Here is a 20,376-nt window from a genome sequence, read left to right on the forward strand (position 1 = left end):
CGGCATCTCTCAGGTGGGCGACATTGCAATTCCAAGAACGAGGGAGGTGTCCTGGCACCTGTTTTTTTTAGGAAAAATAGCACCTTCCGTTAATACTATATGTTCTCCCTGTTCTCAAGTGCGAGATGTTCTATCTATCAGGTGCGTGTGGGAAAGGTGAAAGAAGAAAGGCGTGCAGGTGACGTGCAAGCCTGGCCTCCTGCTCATTAGGCGCAGTGGCAGCGCGCGGGAAGCCGCCTGGCTCCCTCAGCCGCTCCTCTCGCCAGCCGCCACTAGAGGGTCCCGGAGGATAAACCTGCTGCTGCTGCCCGAGGAGAAGCTTGGGCTGCCGCCCCGCAGGTTGCTCGAGGGGAGGCCGGCTCAAGCGAGGCGCTCAAGCGCCGCCTCCCCACGACTCGTCTTTGTGCCGCCGCCACCGCCGCCGCCCAACCCCTCCAGCCTGCCCCCCCCGCGAGGAGCGCCGAAACCTTTCGAAGGGGCTTCCCTGGGACGGGGACGACGCCATCCCCATAGCAGCTGCAGCCCCCGCGAGGCCTCGGCCTCTCTCCCCACCCACACAAAGAGCTTCTTCGCTGCGCCTAAGCGGCGAGCGCCTAGGCTGCCCTTCGACGATCAGAAGCCATTGCAAAATAATAAAGGTTTATTATTGTTATTTATTTTAAAAGGAGGAAGCGGAAATAGCTGGTAGGAGCGGCCGCTGCTGGGTGTTTTTTTTTGGGGGGGGATCTGTTTCCCCTTTGGATCCTCGAAGGGCAGAGGCAATTGCATTTAGCAATGCCGAAACCAACAGGTCTCTTCCTCGGGGCCGGAACCCCATTGAATCCGGGAGGCGCGCTTTCCCGCTGTCTTTTTAACACGGCTGTGACTTATTCCCCACGTGAAAACGCAGTGACCCCCTCTTTTTAAATCGTTGCGTGCATTCTTCCTCTGTATGTTGGCATTGCAACCCTCCCATTTCGCTGATGGGGGAAAACTCCTCTTTCTCTCTCCACCCGCCGCTTTGTTTGGAGATTCATTCCCACTTCCCCACGAGCATGTTCCAACCCAGCCCCTTTTCGATCTTCCCACCCACCGATTTCCTAAAGAAAACCCTCGGTCGAAAGTTGCGCTAGTTCTGGGAGACTTTCTAAATTCTCTCCTGGCTTTTAAAAAGAGAGAAAGAGAAATCATTTGGCTACAAGCCGCCGCCGCCGCCGCAGCGACTACTATTTGGGCTGGAATATTTTACAACACACCCCACAAGCGTGAGCCTCCTCCCACCCGGCTTGGCTCTGCCCAGCCGCACCGGCTGAGTTGAGCAAGCCTGTTTGCAGCCGCGCCGTTTCCCTGCGCGCTTTCCCCGCCTCCCCTTTGCCCGGGCTCCTCTTCGACCCAACGGGATCCGGAGGGAAGCGGAGGAGGAGCCAAGGCTGTGCAAGGGGGTTTTGCAACTCCCTCCCCTCACCATATGGGAGCGGGCTGGAAACTGTTGTTAGGTATGTGGTTCCTAGGTCAGCGGCACGCTGGATCCAGCTAGGAGGAAGGAGTTGGGGGGCAGTTTCGGGCGACCATGGAGAACGTGGAGTTCCGAGGCGGTCAGGAGAGGTTCCCGGACAAAGATCCGAGGCTGAACCCCGCGTTTTTGGACAGCCAAGGGCACCCTCACCAACCTCTGCTGCTGATAGGGGAGCAGAGGGGAGGCGACGCGTACAAGCTGGTGGAAGTGCAACTGAGCGGCGGGGCTCCCTGGGGATTCACGTTGAAAGGAGGAAGAGAACATGGAGAGCCTCTCATCATCACCAAGGTAAGGTTACGCGCGCGTGTATTTCCCTGCGTAGGTGATCCAAGGGGTGCCGCACAGTGTGATGGGGTGGGTGAGGGGATTCCCAGCCTCTTTTGTTTATGTCAGGATGTGGCCGGTTGAGTATTGTAATCCTACCGATTTCCAGAGTTTTCTGCCCCCCTGGCCGAGCAGTTTGCTTTGCACATACAAATGGCAATAGTTTTTCTTTCCTTTTCTGGAAGCACTTTTTACTACGGTAAGTGGTCGCTTCGATTCACCTCAACAGGGGACTCTTGCGATGTTGTTGAATTCTTCTTCACTTTGGTCTTAGTGACATTGGAGTGCGTACTCCAGCCGCCACTCATTGAGGGTTGCTTTCAAATATGCTTGAAAATGCCCGGTTGGCTTTGTTCTCTTGGCTGTAATTGCTATAATGTGGTTTTGCCGTTTGTTTTTGGTCACATTTTCAGTTTTAGCATACTCACTGGTAGTCCCATTGATTTCATGGTCAATTCCATTATGGATGGAAGCTTCAGGCAGCAATCCTAGGAACACTTTCCTGAGAGTAAACCCTATTCAACACAGTGGGGCTTACCTCTGAGTAAGTGCACTGTAGAGTTCACATACAACCTTTTAATCCAGAATAGCATTCCAGGTTAATTAATGTGTTATCACACAATCACCAAATCGGAATTCATAGTATACTCAGCCATTGCACTAACTGGAGAAAAGTACACTTCTTGTTATGAGTACAAAAAGATGATTCAAGGACAGTAAGTGATCTTATTTGCCTATTTTAATTTCCTGAATGGTCACACAATACCACTCAATTAAGAATGGCTAGTTGTTCCTCATAGAAGTGGTACAGTTTCCTCCTTTTTATCCTCATATAACTGCATGTCTCTTCACTATCATTTCTCCTGTGCTGAATGAACAACCTTTAACTACAGATTGGATTGCTCTAAACTGCCCAGGTCAAGATAATTTCTTAACTTTCCAGTTGTTGTGGCTTATTCCCTAATGGCCTAGGGTGGAGGGAGAACTATCAAAGCTTTTTGCAGCTCTTTCTTGCTTATGTCATTGTTGCAGCTGAATACTGGATTGGATTCTTTAGCTGTGTTTGGTCAGAAAGATCCTCCTCCATTTCCCAAAAGCCATTCACAAGGCCATATGTGATAAAAGGTCAGACCCACTTGCATGTTACCTGCGCAGCTGAAAAGCAAACATCAGACTTTCTTAGGCAGGTTATTTCACTTTATTTTTCCTCTCCTTCCAGAAGGGCATGTCTTTCAGTATTGCCACTCAGTGTTAAAACATGTGTTGTTCAAATGATCATGGTTTTCAGTTGTTTGCCAAACTTTTATCCAAACTCAAACCCCTGATCTGCTCTGTGCAAAATTAGTTTTGTTTCTGGATCAGTGTACTTTCTTATAATTTAAAAAAACAATTGCTTGTCCATCATATTTCTTAAGACCTTGAGAACCAAGGGGGCAGCTGCTTGCTGCTAGATAATGTTTTATGTATTCACTGGTGGAAGCTGGGCCCCAGTTCATACTAAACAGTTCCTTGGACATAGAAAGCTAGCAGGCTGTGGGAAAGCTAGGCTAAATCCCTTCTTCCTGGCATTCATGTCCAGTTCAGAGATATTTTGTTAGTGGTGATGTATGAAGAAACTTTCAGTTATGTGAGCCTCTAGCTGCTCTGAAGGAGTACAGGTTTGTGTCTTGTGACGCAATCTAATCTCCATGGCCACTGTCCCATAATATCAGTGTGGCTCACATCATTTACCTACCTATGTCAGTGTCTGATAATCTTATTATAGGTGGCTGAATACGGACAATACAAGGAATTACCAAAGTGTGCATTTAATATCCTGCAAAGTGCTGAGAACATTTGCACCACACCCTTGCTTTTCCAGAATCTTGATTAGGTGTGGAAACGTGATAAAAATTATTCTCATCCCTTGGCAGGATTGGATTACCAAGGATACATAGACAGTCACATAGACAGACATTTGGGAAATGGCTGCCTTTTGTTCACTTTGTGTCCTGATCACTGTGAGGACCAGCTGAGAAGATCACTGCTCCCTGCCTTCAACACTTGAAAATGTTCTAGGGACCCCTAGATTGTATTAAACGTATACCAGCAGACAGGGGAACCCAAATCAAGGTGTTGTGAGATGCTTGTATTTTCGTTTTCCGAGGCTTTCGCTACTGCTGTTATTCATACTATAACAATATATCTGTATTGGATAGAAGTAACTCAATGCTTTAGGAGATTAAAAATAGCCAAAGGTTTTAGAGTTTATTGATAAGTTTGAAGTTGATATATTGTTAAGTTTTAAGCAAGGACGAAAGCAGAGACTTGAGGCTTGGAATATAATTAATACATGTCTTCAGCATTGGGATAACACATTGGAAGGACTTTTTAAGACAGGGGTGTCAAACTCAAATTCATCAGGGGCCGCATCAGCAGTTTGGTCACCCTCAAAGGGCTGGTTGTATGTGTAGGACTATGTGTCCACTCTTTATTATCATAAATTATTGTCACTGCATTCAATTATTACTGTTTTTTGTAATAATGTAAGTAATAACTAGCTCTGAAAGCAGAAACATAGTCAGAATAATGGCAAGTAGATATTCAAATGTACAATTATTGTACAATTTATTGAAAAATGATTTTTGGTAACTGCACTGGGTGGTGGAGGCTCGCTAGGGTTTCATGCAGGACCTTTGCAGAGCTACTAGTACCTGGAGATGCTGGGGTCCTTCTGCATGCAGGACAGATGTTCTGCCAGTGAGCCACCACCCTTCACCAAAGGGACTAGCTGAGGTTGACTCACTGAAGCTGCTCTCCTGGTTCCAGGGTTTAAGGGCCAGAAGTATAAAGCAGCATCCTATGTTTCTGAGGAGAGAGAGAGGGAGAGGGAGGGGAGGGGAGGAAGGAAGGAAGGAAGGAAGAAAGAAAAGAGGGAGTGGAAGGAAGGAAGGAAGGAAAGAGGGGAGAGAAAGAAGAGTAGGAAATAAGGAAGAGAATAAAGAAGGAAAGAAAAAGAAAGAGGGAGAGAAGACGGAAAGGGAGAAAGAAGGAAGGAAGTAGAGGGAAAGAAAGAATAAGAATGAGGGAGAGGAAGAAAGTTGGGAAGGAAGGAAGGAAGGAAGGAAGGAAGGAAGGAAGAGGGAGCAGGAGGGAGAGAGGAAGGAAAGAGGTGAGAGAAAGAAGAGTAGGAAAGAAGGAATAAAGAAGGAAAGAAAAAGAAAGAGGGAGAGAAGACAGAGATAAAGAAGGAAGGAGAGGGAAAGAAAGAATAAGAACGAGAGAGAGGAAGAAAGAAAGGGAAGGGGGGGGTCGCCGCCTTGATTCAGCGCCAGAAAAGAGGGTGAAGGGACCCAGGGGCAAAAAGCATTTCCCCGGCCCCAGCTGTTTGTCGGTGCTTTGTTGGTGCGGCGCTTCAGCAGCAAGGTCCCACTGCTGGGTCCCGCTGGCTGGGGCGCTCGGCGGGCCACATGACGAGGTCTGGCGGGCCGGATTTGGCCCCCGGGCCTTGTGTTTGACACCCGTGTTTTAAGAGATGAGTGATTTTAGTCATTGTTATTTATATTGATGATGAAGATGAAGTAATAGAGTTAAAACTTGTAGTTTAATCAAGAAATAAAAATACTGCTAGTGTTGAGTATCTGTTGTTGTTCGTGTATGTACTGAGAATCTTACTATTGTATGGTTAGAGATGCTCAGATTTTATTAAATGCCTGTGGGGCCCAGGAGAACATTGTTTGTTCTCCTAAGAATATAGAATTGGAGCCAACTAAGTTACCTGCACTTCCTATTGTTTTGAATGGAGACTTAATCATGCCAAACTGTTCAGTTGAGTCAAAGTGTAATCTAGGCTGAAATTCTGCACCCAGTTACCTGTGGGTAAGCCTCACTGAGGATTTTGCACACACTCAATTCCCAATTTTTATATCCTAAGTATGGGCTTAGCGTGGTCAGTATGTGTAACGCTGTGTGTTTCAAGGCAGTTCTTTATCTTTTTTAAAAGTCCATGCAACTACCCCAGCAAAATTATCCCTCACCTGCAGCAGCAGTGGTTTTTCAAAGATTCACCTGCACAATAATTTCTGGGACCATCGGGATCTAATGGTCAAAGTAGACAGGGATGGACTGGTTTGAAATATTGATAAATGCAACCTGCTGTATAGTGCAGGGAAAGGAGGTTTTTGAGCTTACAGCATGGATGCCACAATCCTGATTCTGCCCCTCCACTCCAGATATTTTCTGTAAGATGCCTGCTAGACTGGCAAATTCCCTGTGTCTTATTCTCCTGGCTGACGCCCCAGTCTTCCATACACCAGAAAGCTAACGGGTACTTGCCAGACCCTTTTGAGGGACTTAAACACATTCATTTACAAATTTATGTATATTGTGTGTTCCCTGAGAATATAGAAATGTCCAATTTTTGGTGGCTGGCCCCATTTTGCTTCCAAACTGATAGGCAGGTTTGCTATGAGAGGGAGTGGTGATAAGGTGGAGAGAGGTGTAAGGTTTGTTTGCATTCTGTACTTAATTACACCACACACTTTTATGAACTTTTTCTTAGTGCATGGGAAGATAGCAAAGGACAAGATGTAAACAATCTATGAGAAGTTTGAAGTGCTAAAAACATTCGACAAGCCCCTCTGTAGCTATTTTAAATATAAGATGGAATAAAACCATGTGTTTGGGTACTGAAATGCTGGGTGTATAAAATGTTATAGCGGTTTGTTGGAAGGTCAAGCCAAATTCACATTGTTAAACCAAATAATAATAGGGTAGCACAGCCCTTAACTGAGTGACTTGGCTGGTTCATTTCTGACGTTTATGTAGACATCGAGGACCTTTTCAAACACCCCGTTTTCGAGTGCAAAAGATGTGCACCTGTTAAGTATTTGCTGTATGTAATCAGCACATCACTTGAATTTGCACTTCTGGCACTGGCATAGCACATTTCCACAGTACAGTACTGAGTGTGCTATATTTTGTTATTGAGGAGAATAATATTTTCTTCTCAGATATTGTACATAGTACTATTGCGACTGCAGTGTAGAATGTGATTGTCAAGTGTACCGCATACTCTTTTTTTTTTTAAAGGAGTAAACTCACTAATGATATTGTATGATATAAGATGGGGAAATTCAGTTCAAAAGGGCTGTTGTATTAGAATCATAGAATTGTAGGGTTGGAAGGGACTGCAAGGGTCTTATAGTCTAACCACCTGCAATGCAGGAATCTTTTTGTCCAGTGTGCGGCTTTAACCTACCTACAGAGCTATCCCGTTTCAGTGGCTATAAAGCCGGGATGGGGAACCTGGGACCATCTAGGTGTTGTTGGACTACAGCTCTCATCATCCCTGACTGTTGACCATGTTGGCTAGGGCTGATGAGCATTGGAGCCCAGCATTATCTGGAGAGTCACAGGTTCTGCATCCCTGGTATGAAGCAAAAGTATTACGTGGTTCAATTCCTGATTTTGCAACTGCATTATACTGTACTGCCTTTTTTTTTAAAAAAAAAAACATTCATAGTCCCAAAGTCTGTAAGTCCATCCCTTCCGTCCTTATTTATTTATAACAATTTATATACCACTTACTTTGCACCTGTCCTCACTTTTGTCTGTGATTCTCTTTGCCCTTCTCCTCAGTGCCTTGCTGGGAATGAGAGGGAAGATGAAAGAATAACCGAGAGGAAAGGGCGCTTTCTCTTTCTCCCCACACCAGCACCATCACTTTTCCTCTCACTTCTTGGTTGGCAAGTAGTATGCTTGTTTGTGCTCTCCAGGGGGCTAGAGCCAGCCCAGTACCCACTGGTTGACAGCTCCTGGTTAAGGTAATAATTTAGCTTTGTCATTCCGCCAAAAAATCCTGACTCAGGAAACAGAAGCAAGCCATTTAAGTTCTTTGAATGCTGAACCATGCGTATGTGCTATATTTTACTTGGTCAATGAACTTTTCCCCTTTTCTTTCTGCAAACACGGTGCTCAGAATTTATGAGTACTACAAGGGCAAGCTTCTTAAAAACATAGAATTCTCACTCATATACAAAACTTAATTTTCCATGTGTTTTTTCCTAAACGGGCAGCAGATGAGTCTAAACATTTGTTCAAAGATGCTCCGGCAACAAGTCTTTCTGTGAACTGTGCCAACTCTTGTGACTTCAATGGGTATGGCACTTAAAAAACAAAGCAAAACTAAGCCTCATAGCCAAGTGGCGATGATATTGGGGGGACGGGGGACTAGCAGCTGAAGAGGGAGGGGATAAACCTCTTCTCCTCCCTGTGTAATAAGACTTTGATCAGAATCTAGGCTCAGCACAGCTGTAATTTAAAAATAAAAATGTGCAGGTGTGTAGTTTCAGCCTTTGACTGAAATATGGCTTAAAAGGAGACTGGTGAAATTCTTAGAGGATGTCTGTCAGTGGCTTCTAGCCTTAATGCCTATATGTTACTTCTGGGATTGGGCTCAATACCAGTTGCAGACAACCAACACAGTTGGCTTTGTGCCTTGCTTGTTGGCAGGGCCGTCTTAAGTGTATCGGGCACTGTGGCTCGATGATTCCTCCGCCGCTCCTCACGTTCCGCCGGGCAGGGCCAGGCGCACGGAGCCGCCCGTGCCTCCGCCTCGCCCGCTTCGCTCCCCTCCTGGGCGGGCTCCCTGGCGCACCGCGCCAGTCAGCCCAATGGGAAGGACGGCCCTGCTTGTTGGCTTCTTAGAAGCACCTAGTTTGCCACTGTGAGAAACAGGATGCTGGGCTTGATAGACCTTAAGTCTTATCCGGCTGGGCAATTCTTACATTGGCAGATCTCAACGGAACTATTGCCACCTTACATTGTTTTCTTGTTTCTTTCCCTTTTTCTTCAGGGCCCTGTATATTAGATTTCATACATCTAGTAAATAGCATATATAAAGTTTAAACGATTTTAGTTGTTAGCAGCAGTAAGGATTTACTTGATAAAAAAATACTGGGGGTTTGCAGAAAATGATGGCGCTGGAACTGGCTTTGTTACATGCACTCAAGTTATCTCTTGGAAGACCCTTTGTTCAAGCAACTCTTCTGCACTTTGCCACTACAAGAAAGTGACACAGATAGCCTGTTGCTGGTTCTTCAGGTGTATGATACAGTTGGCAGCCAACAGTTCCTGGCAGCTGTCCCAGTCTGTCTGCATTTGCTCATCTCCATTCTAGCCAAAGCCATGATGGAGGCAATATTGCTCCTCTGAGCATGAGCCAGCTCTGACATCTGTCACAGGACAGGAGTAGCCACCTAAGACCTTGGCAAGGAAGCAGCAAGGATGGCATCAGCTGTGAAGCAGACATTTTTACGTAGCTGGTCTTTGAAGTGCCCCACACCCATTTAATCAGAATTGCTGACTAATGCTCAAAAAATGTCTCTTTGAATTGTGGCAGGAGTTGACTATTGTTCTTTCTGAGGTCTAATTGGTTCCTGCAGATCAGAGCATCAAAATGAAATAGTGTTACCTTTTGTTCTTTTTTCACTTCTAGGTGTAAAGGGTGCTTGTCCACAGTATTCCAACAATCTCTTTCCTGAAGGCAAACTATTCTTGTCTACTCTGGCAGTTTTAATCTATGCCTGAGATTAAAAAAGAAACCTGACTGAGATTGTATTGCACCTGAATTCATGTTCTTTAGCAATATGTTACAACTATTACACCGTATCTAAATAAGTGTGCATGCACACGAAAGGTCATACCAATGACAAACTTAGTTGGTCTCTAAGGTGCTACTGGAAGGAATTTTTTTATTTTGTTTCGACTTTTCTGATGGTTTACAGAAGGTCAATATTTAATTAGCAGAAGCTGTTCAGTGGTGAAGTTCAGATGCTGATATATTAATGGGTGATCAATTAAAGAAAAAGGATGGCGAAAAACACCCTGTTATTTGAGTTCTTTCTTTAACTTTTCCAGAAAAGACCCATTCCAGTTTTTCACTAAAAATGACAGCAAACCTAATTGCAATAATTCAGTCACTCAGTAGCTCCTGAGTGGAGTTCAGGTCAGCTGACTAGCAAACTACATGTAAACATGTTGAAATTGCAGGTAATATTAACTTGATCAAGATAAGCATCCTGATAACATAATGCAAGACATTCACGGTACATATTTGGAACATTCTGATGTATTCCTGTGCAGGTTCTCTTCCGCAGAACCCCATTGTGAAACTGCCTGCAGCAGTAAATTGCAGATGAGTCATGTTGAGTGAGTCTGGCAAATACTTGGGTGGGGAACTTCTAAGTGAAACTTAATTTCCTTGCAGAAAGTGGGTTTGCTTATTCAATTAGGGGATCCCTTGTGAATCAGTGCATATGTAGATGCTGTAATAGACTTGTTGTGGCGATGAAAGATGTAATGCTGTTGTCTTCCTGGCAGAATCTAAAACAGTGATATATTTTGGTATTCCTAGGCACTGGTGTTGGGTTTCTAAAAACCTGGACACTTAGGCAACTGGGTATTCTCTACGTCTGCTCATAGGTCACTGTTTTTGACATTGCTCTCAACAGACCCAAATCTGGTGGTGGTTGGTGCAGGGCAGGCAGTGTTCCTGGGTTCCTTAATAACATGTACAAGGGTCTGTCACAAACCTTTGGGATATAATGGGCTAGCCCAGTGTTTCCCAGGGTCTTCACCTGTTTTTGGACTACAATTCCTACCATGGGAGTTGTAGTCCAAAAACAGCTGGAGACCCAAGTCTGGGAAACACTGGGCTAGACCACTGCTGTAAATCATGAACTGTGGGGATGCATGATGTCATACTTTTTCAACCGTGTCATACTATATGCCATAGTTTTTCAAATTTAGTATTCTAATGGGGAGAATGGATTCACAAGGTCTCGATATTTATGGGCATCGCCACCAAGAAAATTGCTGGGTGGAAAGTTTGGCCCTTACAGCCCATTATAATTTTACAACCATGAGCTATACGTTTCAGACTCCTATTGGGAATATTTCCATAATGTAACATCACCTTTCTATCAAACGGACAGTTGTGAGAGGTGGAGGTTTAGTGTAAAAACAACAACCGGACTTGTATATGATTAGCATGAAGGAAGCCGCACTGTTTGAGCATAGGCTACAGGACATTGGATAAATAAACAGCTGTTGTAGGGATTATTCATTACTGTACTGTTAATGGAAACTCAGGTGCAGAAGTGTGTGATGTTATCTCCATTGGGATCGCCTTCCATGAATACTAATGTGTTGTGTCTGTGTGTAAGCCAGGCGTAAGCAACCTTTTTTCTGCCATAGTTTTCTGCTAAGTGTTTGGCAGGACCAGAGACAAAAATGTCTTGGTTTAGCTAATCTGGAATACAAACTACCCTTCAGTTTTCACTATGGTTACTTACTTAAAGCCATAAAGCCAGGGAAAAGGTGGTGTGTTTTTTTGTTTTTTTAAATCAATTTTATTACATTAAATACTGCCCCTTCCAATTGTACATACAAAGAGGAGGAAATAAGGAGAGAAGAAACTCTGATGGGATGGAAGAATGAGGCAGTTTCAGGAGGTCCATGGGGCTGTGTCAAATGAGGCTAGGGGCTACAGGGAGCTCACCTGTGGGCTCAGCACATTTCAAATAAAAGCAGTTAATGCAAGCAATGCTCTGTGCATGCTTCGAGTCTTCTAGGTGGAACCTCTTTGCTAAGCAAAGACACTTGAACATTCAACTTTGTGCTAGAACCCAATGTTTCTATTGCTTTAAAGTCTCAAATATAGAAACAGAAATGTGTCTCTTCCAGCACAAAACAAAAGCTTTTCCAGTAGTTAGTACAGTATACATTTGTTTCTTATTTGCATAACTGCTTTGATCTGTTTTTATCAGCAGTGAGCTTGTTGCACAAAAGTTGATATGGTCCAGGGGTGTGTGTGTTTGGAATATTTTTTTTGCCCTTTCTCCTTTTGCATAATAATTTAAGGTATGTGAGTATTGTCCAGGTTACAACTTGGAAGCCCTACCTGCACTGAAGTACACAGCAGGTGTCTCGTAACAGTAGGCTGATGAAAATGCAAATATAACAGGCAGGAAACGTTTAACGCTACACTCTGTATTTCTTTGTATTGTGCTAATAGCCTGATGGTGGCTAGGGAATAAATCTTGTTAGAATTTGCTGGTGTTTATTGTATCAAATTTCTATCCTATCGTTCCTCCCAAATTATAAGGTGTCATAGCATTTGCCAACATCATGAACCTTACTTCCAAGGTAAAGGTTTCCTCCTCCTTAGTGTACTGTATGAGTGTGTCCTGGCCAACATATAATTTTGTTGTGTGTGTAATGTCCGGACATTACCAAAGAGATGTTCTGTTGTTTTGGGGTGGGGTTGAAAAATATTTGTCACTCTCAAAAAGTACTACCTCTTGATATATAACTTCCAGTTACCGTATTATTGTGTTCCTTCACCCCAGCAGATGGACATAAAAGGTTACTTGGTCTGACTTACAATATATATATTTTTAAAATACTACAGCACTTGAAGCACCTTAATGCGTGGAAATGGGTTATGATCCAGTGCTATTCATACACAGGCTGTTCTCAATAGGAATTATAATACCTAGCTGTGTCTCAATAGGAATTATAATACCCAGCTACTTTAAACAAATTCAAATCTCCAGGGCCTGATGAGCTCACCCAAGGATACTAAAGGAGCTTGCAGATGTACCATAATCTCAGAGTCTCTGTCTATAATCTTTTGAGAATTCTTGGAGAACAGGTAAGGTCCCTGCAGACTGCAGGTGGGCAAATGTTGTCCTCATCTTCAAAAAAAAGGGGGGGAACACCCAGGTAACTACTGACCAGTGAGCTTGACAGTGATATAAGGAAAAAGGTCCTACAACAGATACCGTAATTAAACAGTTGGTCTGTAAGCACTAAGAAAAGGATGCTGCGATTACTATGACCCAGCATGTGTTTCTCAGGACCAAGTAATGCCAGACAAATCTCATTTCTTTTATTTTAAGAGTTACAAGCTTGGTTCAGAACTCTAACTTGGTTCAGAACTCTAATTATGAGCCCCTGAAAAGTGTTGATGTATTGCATAATATGTGTCTGTGTTTAGAAATTAATCTAAATGTGAAATACATATTAAGTTATTGTGTGACATAAATGGACAGCCATGACATTTGTCCTTATTCTCTAAGGAATAAGTGATACTGCTTTCAAGATCATTGTCCTTAATTTAAATTATGATGATAAAAGACCACTGTTGGGTAATTTCCCCAGTAGAGTTCAAATGCTAGACATAGTATTTGGAGCTTTGTCAGCCCCATAATTGTGTGGATGAGGGAAAATAGATATCAGCAAGATTGGGTCTGTTCCTGGATAAATAATTCATTTCTGAGTGAAGAAAGAGAAAATCTGAGAGGCAAACCAAGAGGTTTAGAACCAGGTAGATAAGTTCAGTAGGTACCGTAAATAGGAAGCAAGTGTTTTAACACAGACCCTTGAGAGGCAGGGCAGGTATTTGTAAAATGGGCAGGACATATCAGGAGATACTGGAGTTCAGCTGTTTTATGAAATTAATCCCCTCAGCAGCCTACCATGTTGGTAACTTTCTTTTGCTTCTGCAAATTACACACACACACACACACACACACACAATCACATACACATACTTATATATATTTGTTGGCTTTGAAAAAGGTATCCACTATAAAGGGCCTGCTATGGCTTCAGATTCCATTAACTTCTATCTATCTATCTATCTATCTATCTATCTATCTATCTATCTACAGTGGTACCTCGGTTCACAACCACAATTTGTTCTGGAAGTCTGTACTTAAACTGAAGTGTACTTAACCTGAAGCGAACTTTCCCATTGAAAGTAATGGAAAGTGGATTAATCCGTTCCAGATGGGTCCGTGGCGTTCGTAAACAGAAGCGTTCGCAAACAGAGGTGGTTGTAAACCGAGGTCTGACTGTATCTATCCAAATTTTGCTTTCCCACTTGTGAAGTGTGGTGTTGAAAAACAAGGCCTTGCTTATTCCAAAGCAGACTTGGACCCAGGGCCAAATGAAAGAGGGCTGTTTTCCAAAGCACCAAATTGGGGTCTGAATGATGTCTTGTGATTAGTGTGCATCCCTAGTGTGCATTCCCAAGGCTAGCTCCTGCATTGTTTTCTGTGCCAGCCCTTGAAGACAAAGTGGCCTAGGGTTAGTAGTGGAGAAAGTTGCCTGAGAGGCTCTTAAATTTTCTTCTCTGGAGACTTTCAAGAACAGGTCGAACATGCTCTGCCAACAGAGATATCTAGTCTCATTATATGAAGTCATATTTAGAGAACATGAATCATGATTCATATCAGGGCTTGATCCTTAAATCTTTCTCCAGTCTCTGATGTGGTGGTTGTGTTGTGGAATTGTGTTGTAAGACTTAAATAATATGTTGAGGAAAATATTATCTGAATGGGAAATTAAAGCAATTAAATGGTTTATTCAGATATTGCTGCTCGTTTTTATTTTCTGTTTCTCTTGCCCGCCCCCATGTTACATAAGCTATGGGTTCATTGGGATTACAGTATATCTTCCACAGTTTGATGGCTTTGTTAGTATAATCACTATTAAGATATTTTAATTAACGTTTGTGGTGGTGATAGGAGGTTTCTAAATTGTTTCACATTTAAATATGGTCTTTTTTAGTCTCTGGTGGTTTTATTTAATTGTATTTAATTCTCTCTTTTTTCTATTTTGTGTTATAAATGACCTTGAGGCCATGTGTTAGTCAACATGTAAAGTAGTAAATGATAATAATTGTAGATTCTTCCAGATTCAGAGGACACTCATATTGTTATAATATTTTAAACCAACAAGTGCTTTTGTGTGCCCTATCTTTTCTTCTTTATGATAATTTGTCCATCCTGTCTAACATTTTATGAGACATAAAATCCACACGTGACATTTTCGGCTTAGAATGCTGGAAAATCATGGCCGTAAAAATACTACGCCAGGTGTCACGGTGGCCGGAGTGGACTACTTCAGAGTAACGACGCCACGCAGCTCTGCATTTTATTCTTTTATTGGTGCTGCGTATTTACAGTGCTCAAGTCATTGCTATTTACACGGAGTGATGTGGTCAGTCGGTTTCAGAACCTCCTAATGGCTTTTGGCGCGTCTTTCTCCAACACAAAAGCTTTGGCAGACCCATCCTCTTGCCCCTCCTCTTCCTGCGTAATTCTGGAGTTGGGGGGATGGGTCTCCCCCCCTTGCTTGCCCCTTCCTGTCCCACCTGGGACCCTGGCTCCTCTACCTTGCCTGAGCCTCGGACACGACTTCCTGCTTCCCCACTGGAATCGGAACTCTCCCTGCTTTCCCCTTTGCTCGGGGACGGGCTTGAACTCAGGAGGGGAGGGACTTCGCGATATCCCCTGTCCCTCACATCCACCCCCCTCCCAAGCTCTCCTTCACCCCTCCCCAGGCCCCCCCATGTGTCGGTGACGACTGGAAGCCTAAGAACTCAGTGCTCTCCGAGCCCGTTGGTGTGAATACCTCCCCCCAGTCCTGCGAGCCCCCCCCTTCCGCCTGGGAGGACGGGAATCCCAAAAAGTCCGTGGCGTCAGAGCTGGTGGGGGTAAAAACGTTCTGCCAATCTGCTCCTTCCTCTGACTGGGTGGATCTCGGTGACACCCATACCTCATCCTCTGGTTCCTCAAACTCCGCTTCCCAGCGCCATGGTGAGCTGCTCTCCCGTGCCTCCTCCTCCTCCCCCTCCCTTTCCATGTGCCAGGGCTTGGGTCTGTGGGGAAAGAGGGCGTGAAATTCTTCCACCAAGAATTCCTCCTGTATCTGAGTGGCTGGGACCCATTCATTCTGGGACGGTGGAGCATCCTCCCATGCCATGAGGTACTCCAGTCCCCCCACCCCCCACCTTGAATCCAGGATGGCCGTGGCCTCATTGAGTTGCTCCCTGCCTTCCCTCTCCCCCCCTCCCTCGGGGGTTTGTTCGCTGTCTCGGAGCCTGCTGCTTTCCCTGTACGGCGACAGCAGCGATCTATGAAACACTGGATGCACCCTCATGTCCTCTGGCAGTGCCAGCCTGTATGCCACCGGGTTGACCTGTTGCGTGACCGTGAAGGGGCCCAGCCTTTTGGGTGCCAGCTTTTTGCACCTCCCTCTGGTGGGAAGGCCCTCCGAGGACAACCACACCTTGTCCCCCACCCTGATGACCTCCCCTAGTCGCCTGTGGCGATCTGCCCCCTTTTTGTACGCTTCCTTGGCCCTCTCCAAGTGTTCTCTGAGCTGCTGGTGCACCGTCTCCAGTTCCTCTGCCCAATCCTCAGCCTGTGGGCCCTCCTCCTCCTCCTCCCCCTCCCTCTCTGGGAAAGATCTGAGGTCGCGCCCGTAATTGGCCTTAAAGGGCGACACCCCTGTGGAGACGTGCACCGCATTGTTGTAGGCAAATTCTGCTAGTGGCAGGCGATCCACCCAGTCCGTTTGCCTCTGGCTGACGTAGCATCTCAGGTACTGCTGCAGAATGGCGTTGACCCTCTCCGCTTGTCCGTTGGTCTGCGGGTGTCTAGCCGTCGACAAGCTGACCTCCACCTGCAGGAGGTTCATGAGCCGCCGCCAGAACCTGGAAACAAATTGGCGGCCACGATCCGAAATAACCCTTAAAGGTAATCCATGCAGTCTGAAAACGTGATCAACAAACAGTTTGGCTGTCTCTTCTGCAGAGACTGCCCTGGCACACGGTATAAAGTGGCACATTTTGGACATGAGGTCCACCACCACCAACACTGCGGTCTTACCCCGGGAAGAAGGCAGATCTGTGATGAAGTCCATGGACACCACTTCCCACGGCCTGTGTGGCGTGGCTAAGGGCTCCAGCAACCCTGGTGGCGCTGCTCTGACCACCTTTGCCCGCTGGCAGGTGTCACAGCCCCGTACATAGTCTCGAACATCTTCCCTCACCCCTGGCCACCAGAAGTGTCTCATGACTAGGTGAGTGGTCTTGTCCCTTCCAAAATGCCCCGCCGTCGGGTTGTCGTGCATCTGTTTGAGGACCGTACGTCTGAGCTGGGTGGTGGGCAGGTACAGTGCACCCTTGTAGAAAAGCAGCCCTCTGCGTTCTGCAAATTCTTTTGCCTGCTCCCTCCCCCCTCTCAGTTCTCTGAAGATGCGGTTGGCAAATTCATCCGCTGCCGTCAGTGCTGTGAGTTCTGCCTCACTCACCACTGCTGCTCCGCAGGACCATGCCGACGGGGGGAAAATGTGCCTTGGGGCTGGTGGCTCCTCCTCCTCCATGTACTCTGGCTTGCGGGAGAGGGCATCCGCCCTGACGTTCTGCTCTCCCGGGATGTAGTGTATGGAGAAGTTGAAGTTCGAGAAGAACTCTGCCCACCGTATCTGCCGCTGGTTGAGCACCCTGGCAGTTCTCCAGAACTCCAGGTTCTTGTGGTCTGTGCACACCTGGATGGGGTGCTTGGCGCCCACCAGGAAGTGTCTCCAGTGCTGGAACGCCGCGTGGATCGCCAGAAGTTCCCGATCAAAAACTGTGTAGTTCCGCTCTGGCTGGGTCAACTTCCTGGAGAAGAAGGCACAGGGTCTCCACTCTCTGTTGGCGTCCAGTTGCAACAAAATGGCGCCCACCGCTTTATCAGAGGCATCTGTCTCAATGCGTAGGGGCGCGTCCTGAACCACGTGGAACAGGTTCTGGTCTGAGGCGAACACCCTCTTGAGGCTTTCGAACGCTGCTTGCGCCTCTGGTGTCCACCGGAACTTCTGCTTGCCTCTCAGGCAGTCAGTGATGGGAGCCGTAACTCGAGAGAAGTTCTTGATGAACTTCCTGTAGAAGTTGGCGAAGCCTAGTAGGCGTTGGGCATCTTTGCGCGTCCTGGGGCTGTGCCAGTCCAGGATGGCCTGCACCTTGTCCTTGTCCATCGCTAGCCCCTTGTCTGACAGCTTGTAGCCCAGGAAGTCCACCTCCTTGGTGTGAAACTTGCACTTCTCCAGCTTCACATACAGGTGGTTCTCCTTCAGGCGCTGTAACACCTCCCTGACGTCCTTCACGTGCTGCACTGGGTCGTTGGAATAAATAAGGATGTCATCCAGAAAGACCAAGCATTTCCTGAAGAGGAGGGACCCCAGGACGTGGTGCATGAAGGCCTGGAAGCATGCTGAGCCCCCTTGCAACCCGAAGGGCATCACCAGATATTCAAAAGAGCCCAGAGGCGTGAACATCGTGGTTTTCCACTCATCGCCCTCCCGGATTCTGATCAAGTTGTACGCCCCCCTCAGGTCTAGCTTGGTGAAAATCTTGCCCCTGCGTGCCGCTGTCAGGAGATCATCCACTCTGGGCATGGGGAAAGCCACTGGCTCTGTCACTGAATTCAGCCGTCTAAAATCCACCACCAGGCGGCGCTGTTGCGTGTCTTTCTTGTCCACCCAGAAGACCGGGCTGCCCCCTGCTGCCTTGCTTTCTCTGATGAACCCCCGCTTGAGGTTCTTGTCGATGAAAGCGCGCAGATCCTCCAGTTCCTGGTCTGACATGGCGTACAGCTTGGCTGGGGGTATAGTTGCCCCTGGCACCAGGTTGATCTGGCAGTCAAAAGGCCTGTGTGGGGGCAGATGGTCGGACTCCGCTTCGCTGAAGACCTCCTGCAGGTCCCAGTACGGTTTGGGTATCGCTTCACCCCCTTTGACGTGCATGGTGGCCACCGTGGCTATCGGAGGCCCCTCCCCTGGTTGGTGCTGCATGCAATGTTCTAGGCAAAAGTCCGATCCAAATGTGATGCATCTCTGGTGCCAACTTATGGAGGGGTCGTGGCGCGCCAGCCAGCTCATGCCCAAAACGATGGGGGGGTCTGAGATGGTGGTGACGTTGAATGCCAGTGTCTCTGAGTGCCTTCCAACCGTCATTCTCATGGGGGGGGTTTGATGAGTGATGGCCCCTCCCAGCAGCTCTCTGCCGTCAATGGTTGCCACGTGCAGAGGAAAATCCAGCTGCAGAAGCTGGATCTGGTGCTCTTCTGCAAAGTTTCTCGAGAAGAAGTTCGCTGACGCCCCACTGTCAATTAGGGCGAGGACTGTAAGGGGATAGCCATTTGGAAGCGTGAGCGTCACTTCTAGAACCACTCCTGCTCTGGGAGGGGTGGGCTGGCTCTGCTCCTCTCTGTGCGGGTGGGTGGGCTGGGGCTGTTGTCTGCTGACTGTGCCTGGCTGCTGCCCCTTGTCTCCTGCAGCCAGGCTTTCCCGTTTCCCTGCTGTGGTGCTGCGTCAGTGGGGGAGGGCACAACCGTTCCCGCCTTTCCTTGCCACTCCCTGCGATGTGGGCAGTCTCTGACGAGATGCTGGGGGGAGTTGCAGAGAAAGCAATTCCCGCCCCTTCCCTCCTTGCGTCTTGGCGCCGCTGGGGTTTGAAAAGCCCGCGCGCGCGCGCTATCCATCTGCATGGGTTCCTGGTCCTGACTGGCCCCAGGCGTGGCTTGAAAGGGTTGTTGGGGGAGTGGCTTCTCCTGCGACCGTGGGAACCAAGCCCGCTTTGCGCGCGTTGCTTGCTTGTCGCTCCACCGGGATTCCTGTCTCACCCCCACCGCCAGAGCCGCTTTGCTCAGCTGATCCATATTACTGGGCTTTGGACCTCTCGAGAGCTCATCCTTCACCTCCTCATGCAACCCCAAGTAGAACGCCGCTTGCATTGGGGGGGACCCCAGTTCCCACCCCAATCTGTGCACCAGCATGGTGAATTTCGCCCAATACGCGCGAACTGTCATATTTCCTTGGCGTAAATTATGAAGTTCCTCCTTGGTCTGGTCCATATGACTATCGGACGAATACATCGTTTTCAAACCTTCTAGAAATAGTTTGACATTCTTCATGCAAGGATTCCTTGTTGCAATTAACGGTCTTAGCCACTCCCTGGCTGCCCCGGTAAGGTGCTCCACAATAAACGCTACTCTGTGCTCATCATCAGGGAACTCATCGTGGTGCAGCTCCAGAGCATACACAATCTCAGTCTCAAAGCCCTGAAATTCCTTCGGGTCTCCATTGAACTTGCTAACTAGGGTCCCAGCTCTCCTTCCTGGCAGCACTTGGACTTGGGGTGCCCCTCCCGCCTTGTTTTTCTCTGCATCCAGCTTGTTTTGGAGGTCTACCGCCACCGCCCTTAATTGCTGCTCTTTTTCCTGAAGCTCTCTCACCTGTTCCGCAAGTTGTAGCCGGTCGTCCTGGACCTTCTTAGTCTCCTCTTTAGCTGCCTTCAATTCTCCCTGCGCCTGCAGCGACAGCTGCTGCAGTTCTAGCTGGGCTTGCTCAGCGATCTGCCGCCACTTCTCCGCCTCTGACACGCTCATCCCGGCAACTCCAAAGTAGCCCAAAAATGATTAGGAGGTTGCTGTCACGGTGGCCGGAGTGGACTACTTCAGAGTAACGACGCCACGCAGCTCTGCATTTTATTCTTTTATTGGTGCTGCGTATTTACAGTGCTCAAGTCATTGCTATTTACACGGAGTGATGTGGTCAGTCGGTTTCAGAACCTCCTAATGGCTTTTGGCGCGTCTTTCTCCAACACAAAAGCTTTGGCAGACCCATCCTCTTGCCCCTCCTCTTCCTGCGTAATTCTGGAGTTGGGGGGATGGGTCTCC

General features: G+C 47.1%; 1 protein-coding gene across 2 annotated transcripts in view; it reads left to right on the forward strand.

Moving 5' to 3' along the window:
• Positions 1–1,202: 1,202 nt before the first annotated feature.
• Positions 1,203–20,376, forward strand: part of SHROOM2 (shroom family member 2) — a 110,463-nt gene continuing 91,289 nt past the window's right edge. The window contains exon 1 of one of the 2 annotated variants that reach the window (XM_035114461.2): positions 1,203–1,783. In XM_035114461.2, the coding sequence (XP_034970352.2) occupies positions 1,550–1,783 (234 nt within the window). In that variant the 5' untranslated portion in view covers positions 1,203–1,549. The remainder of the gene's footprint in view (positions 1,784–20,376) is intronic. The other variant, XM_035114460.2, reaches the window with a different exon arrangement.

This window comes from Zootoca vivipara, chromosome 4, assembly GCF_963506605.1.
Source record: "Zootoca vivipara chromosome 4, rZooViv1.1, whole genome shotgun sequence".
In the NCBI taxonomy this organism is placed as follows: Eukaryota; Metazoa; Chordata; class Lepidosauria; order Squamata; family Lacertidae; genus Zootoca; species Zootoca vivipara.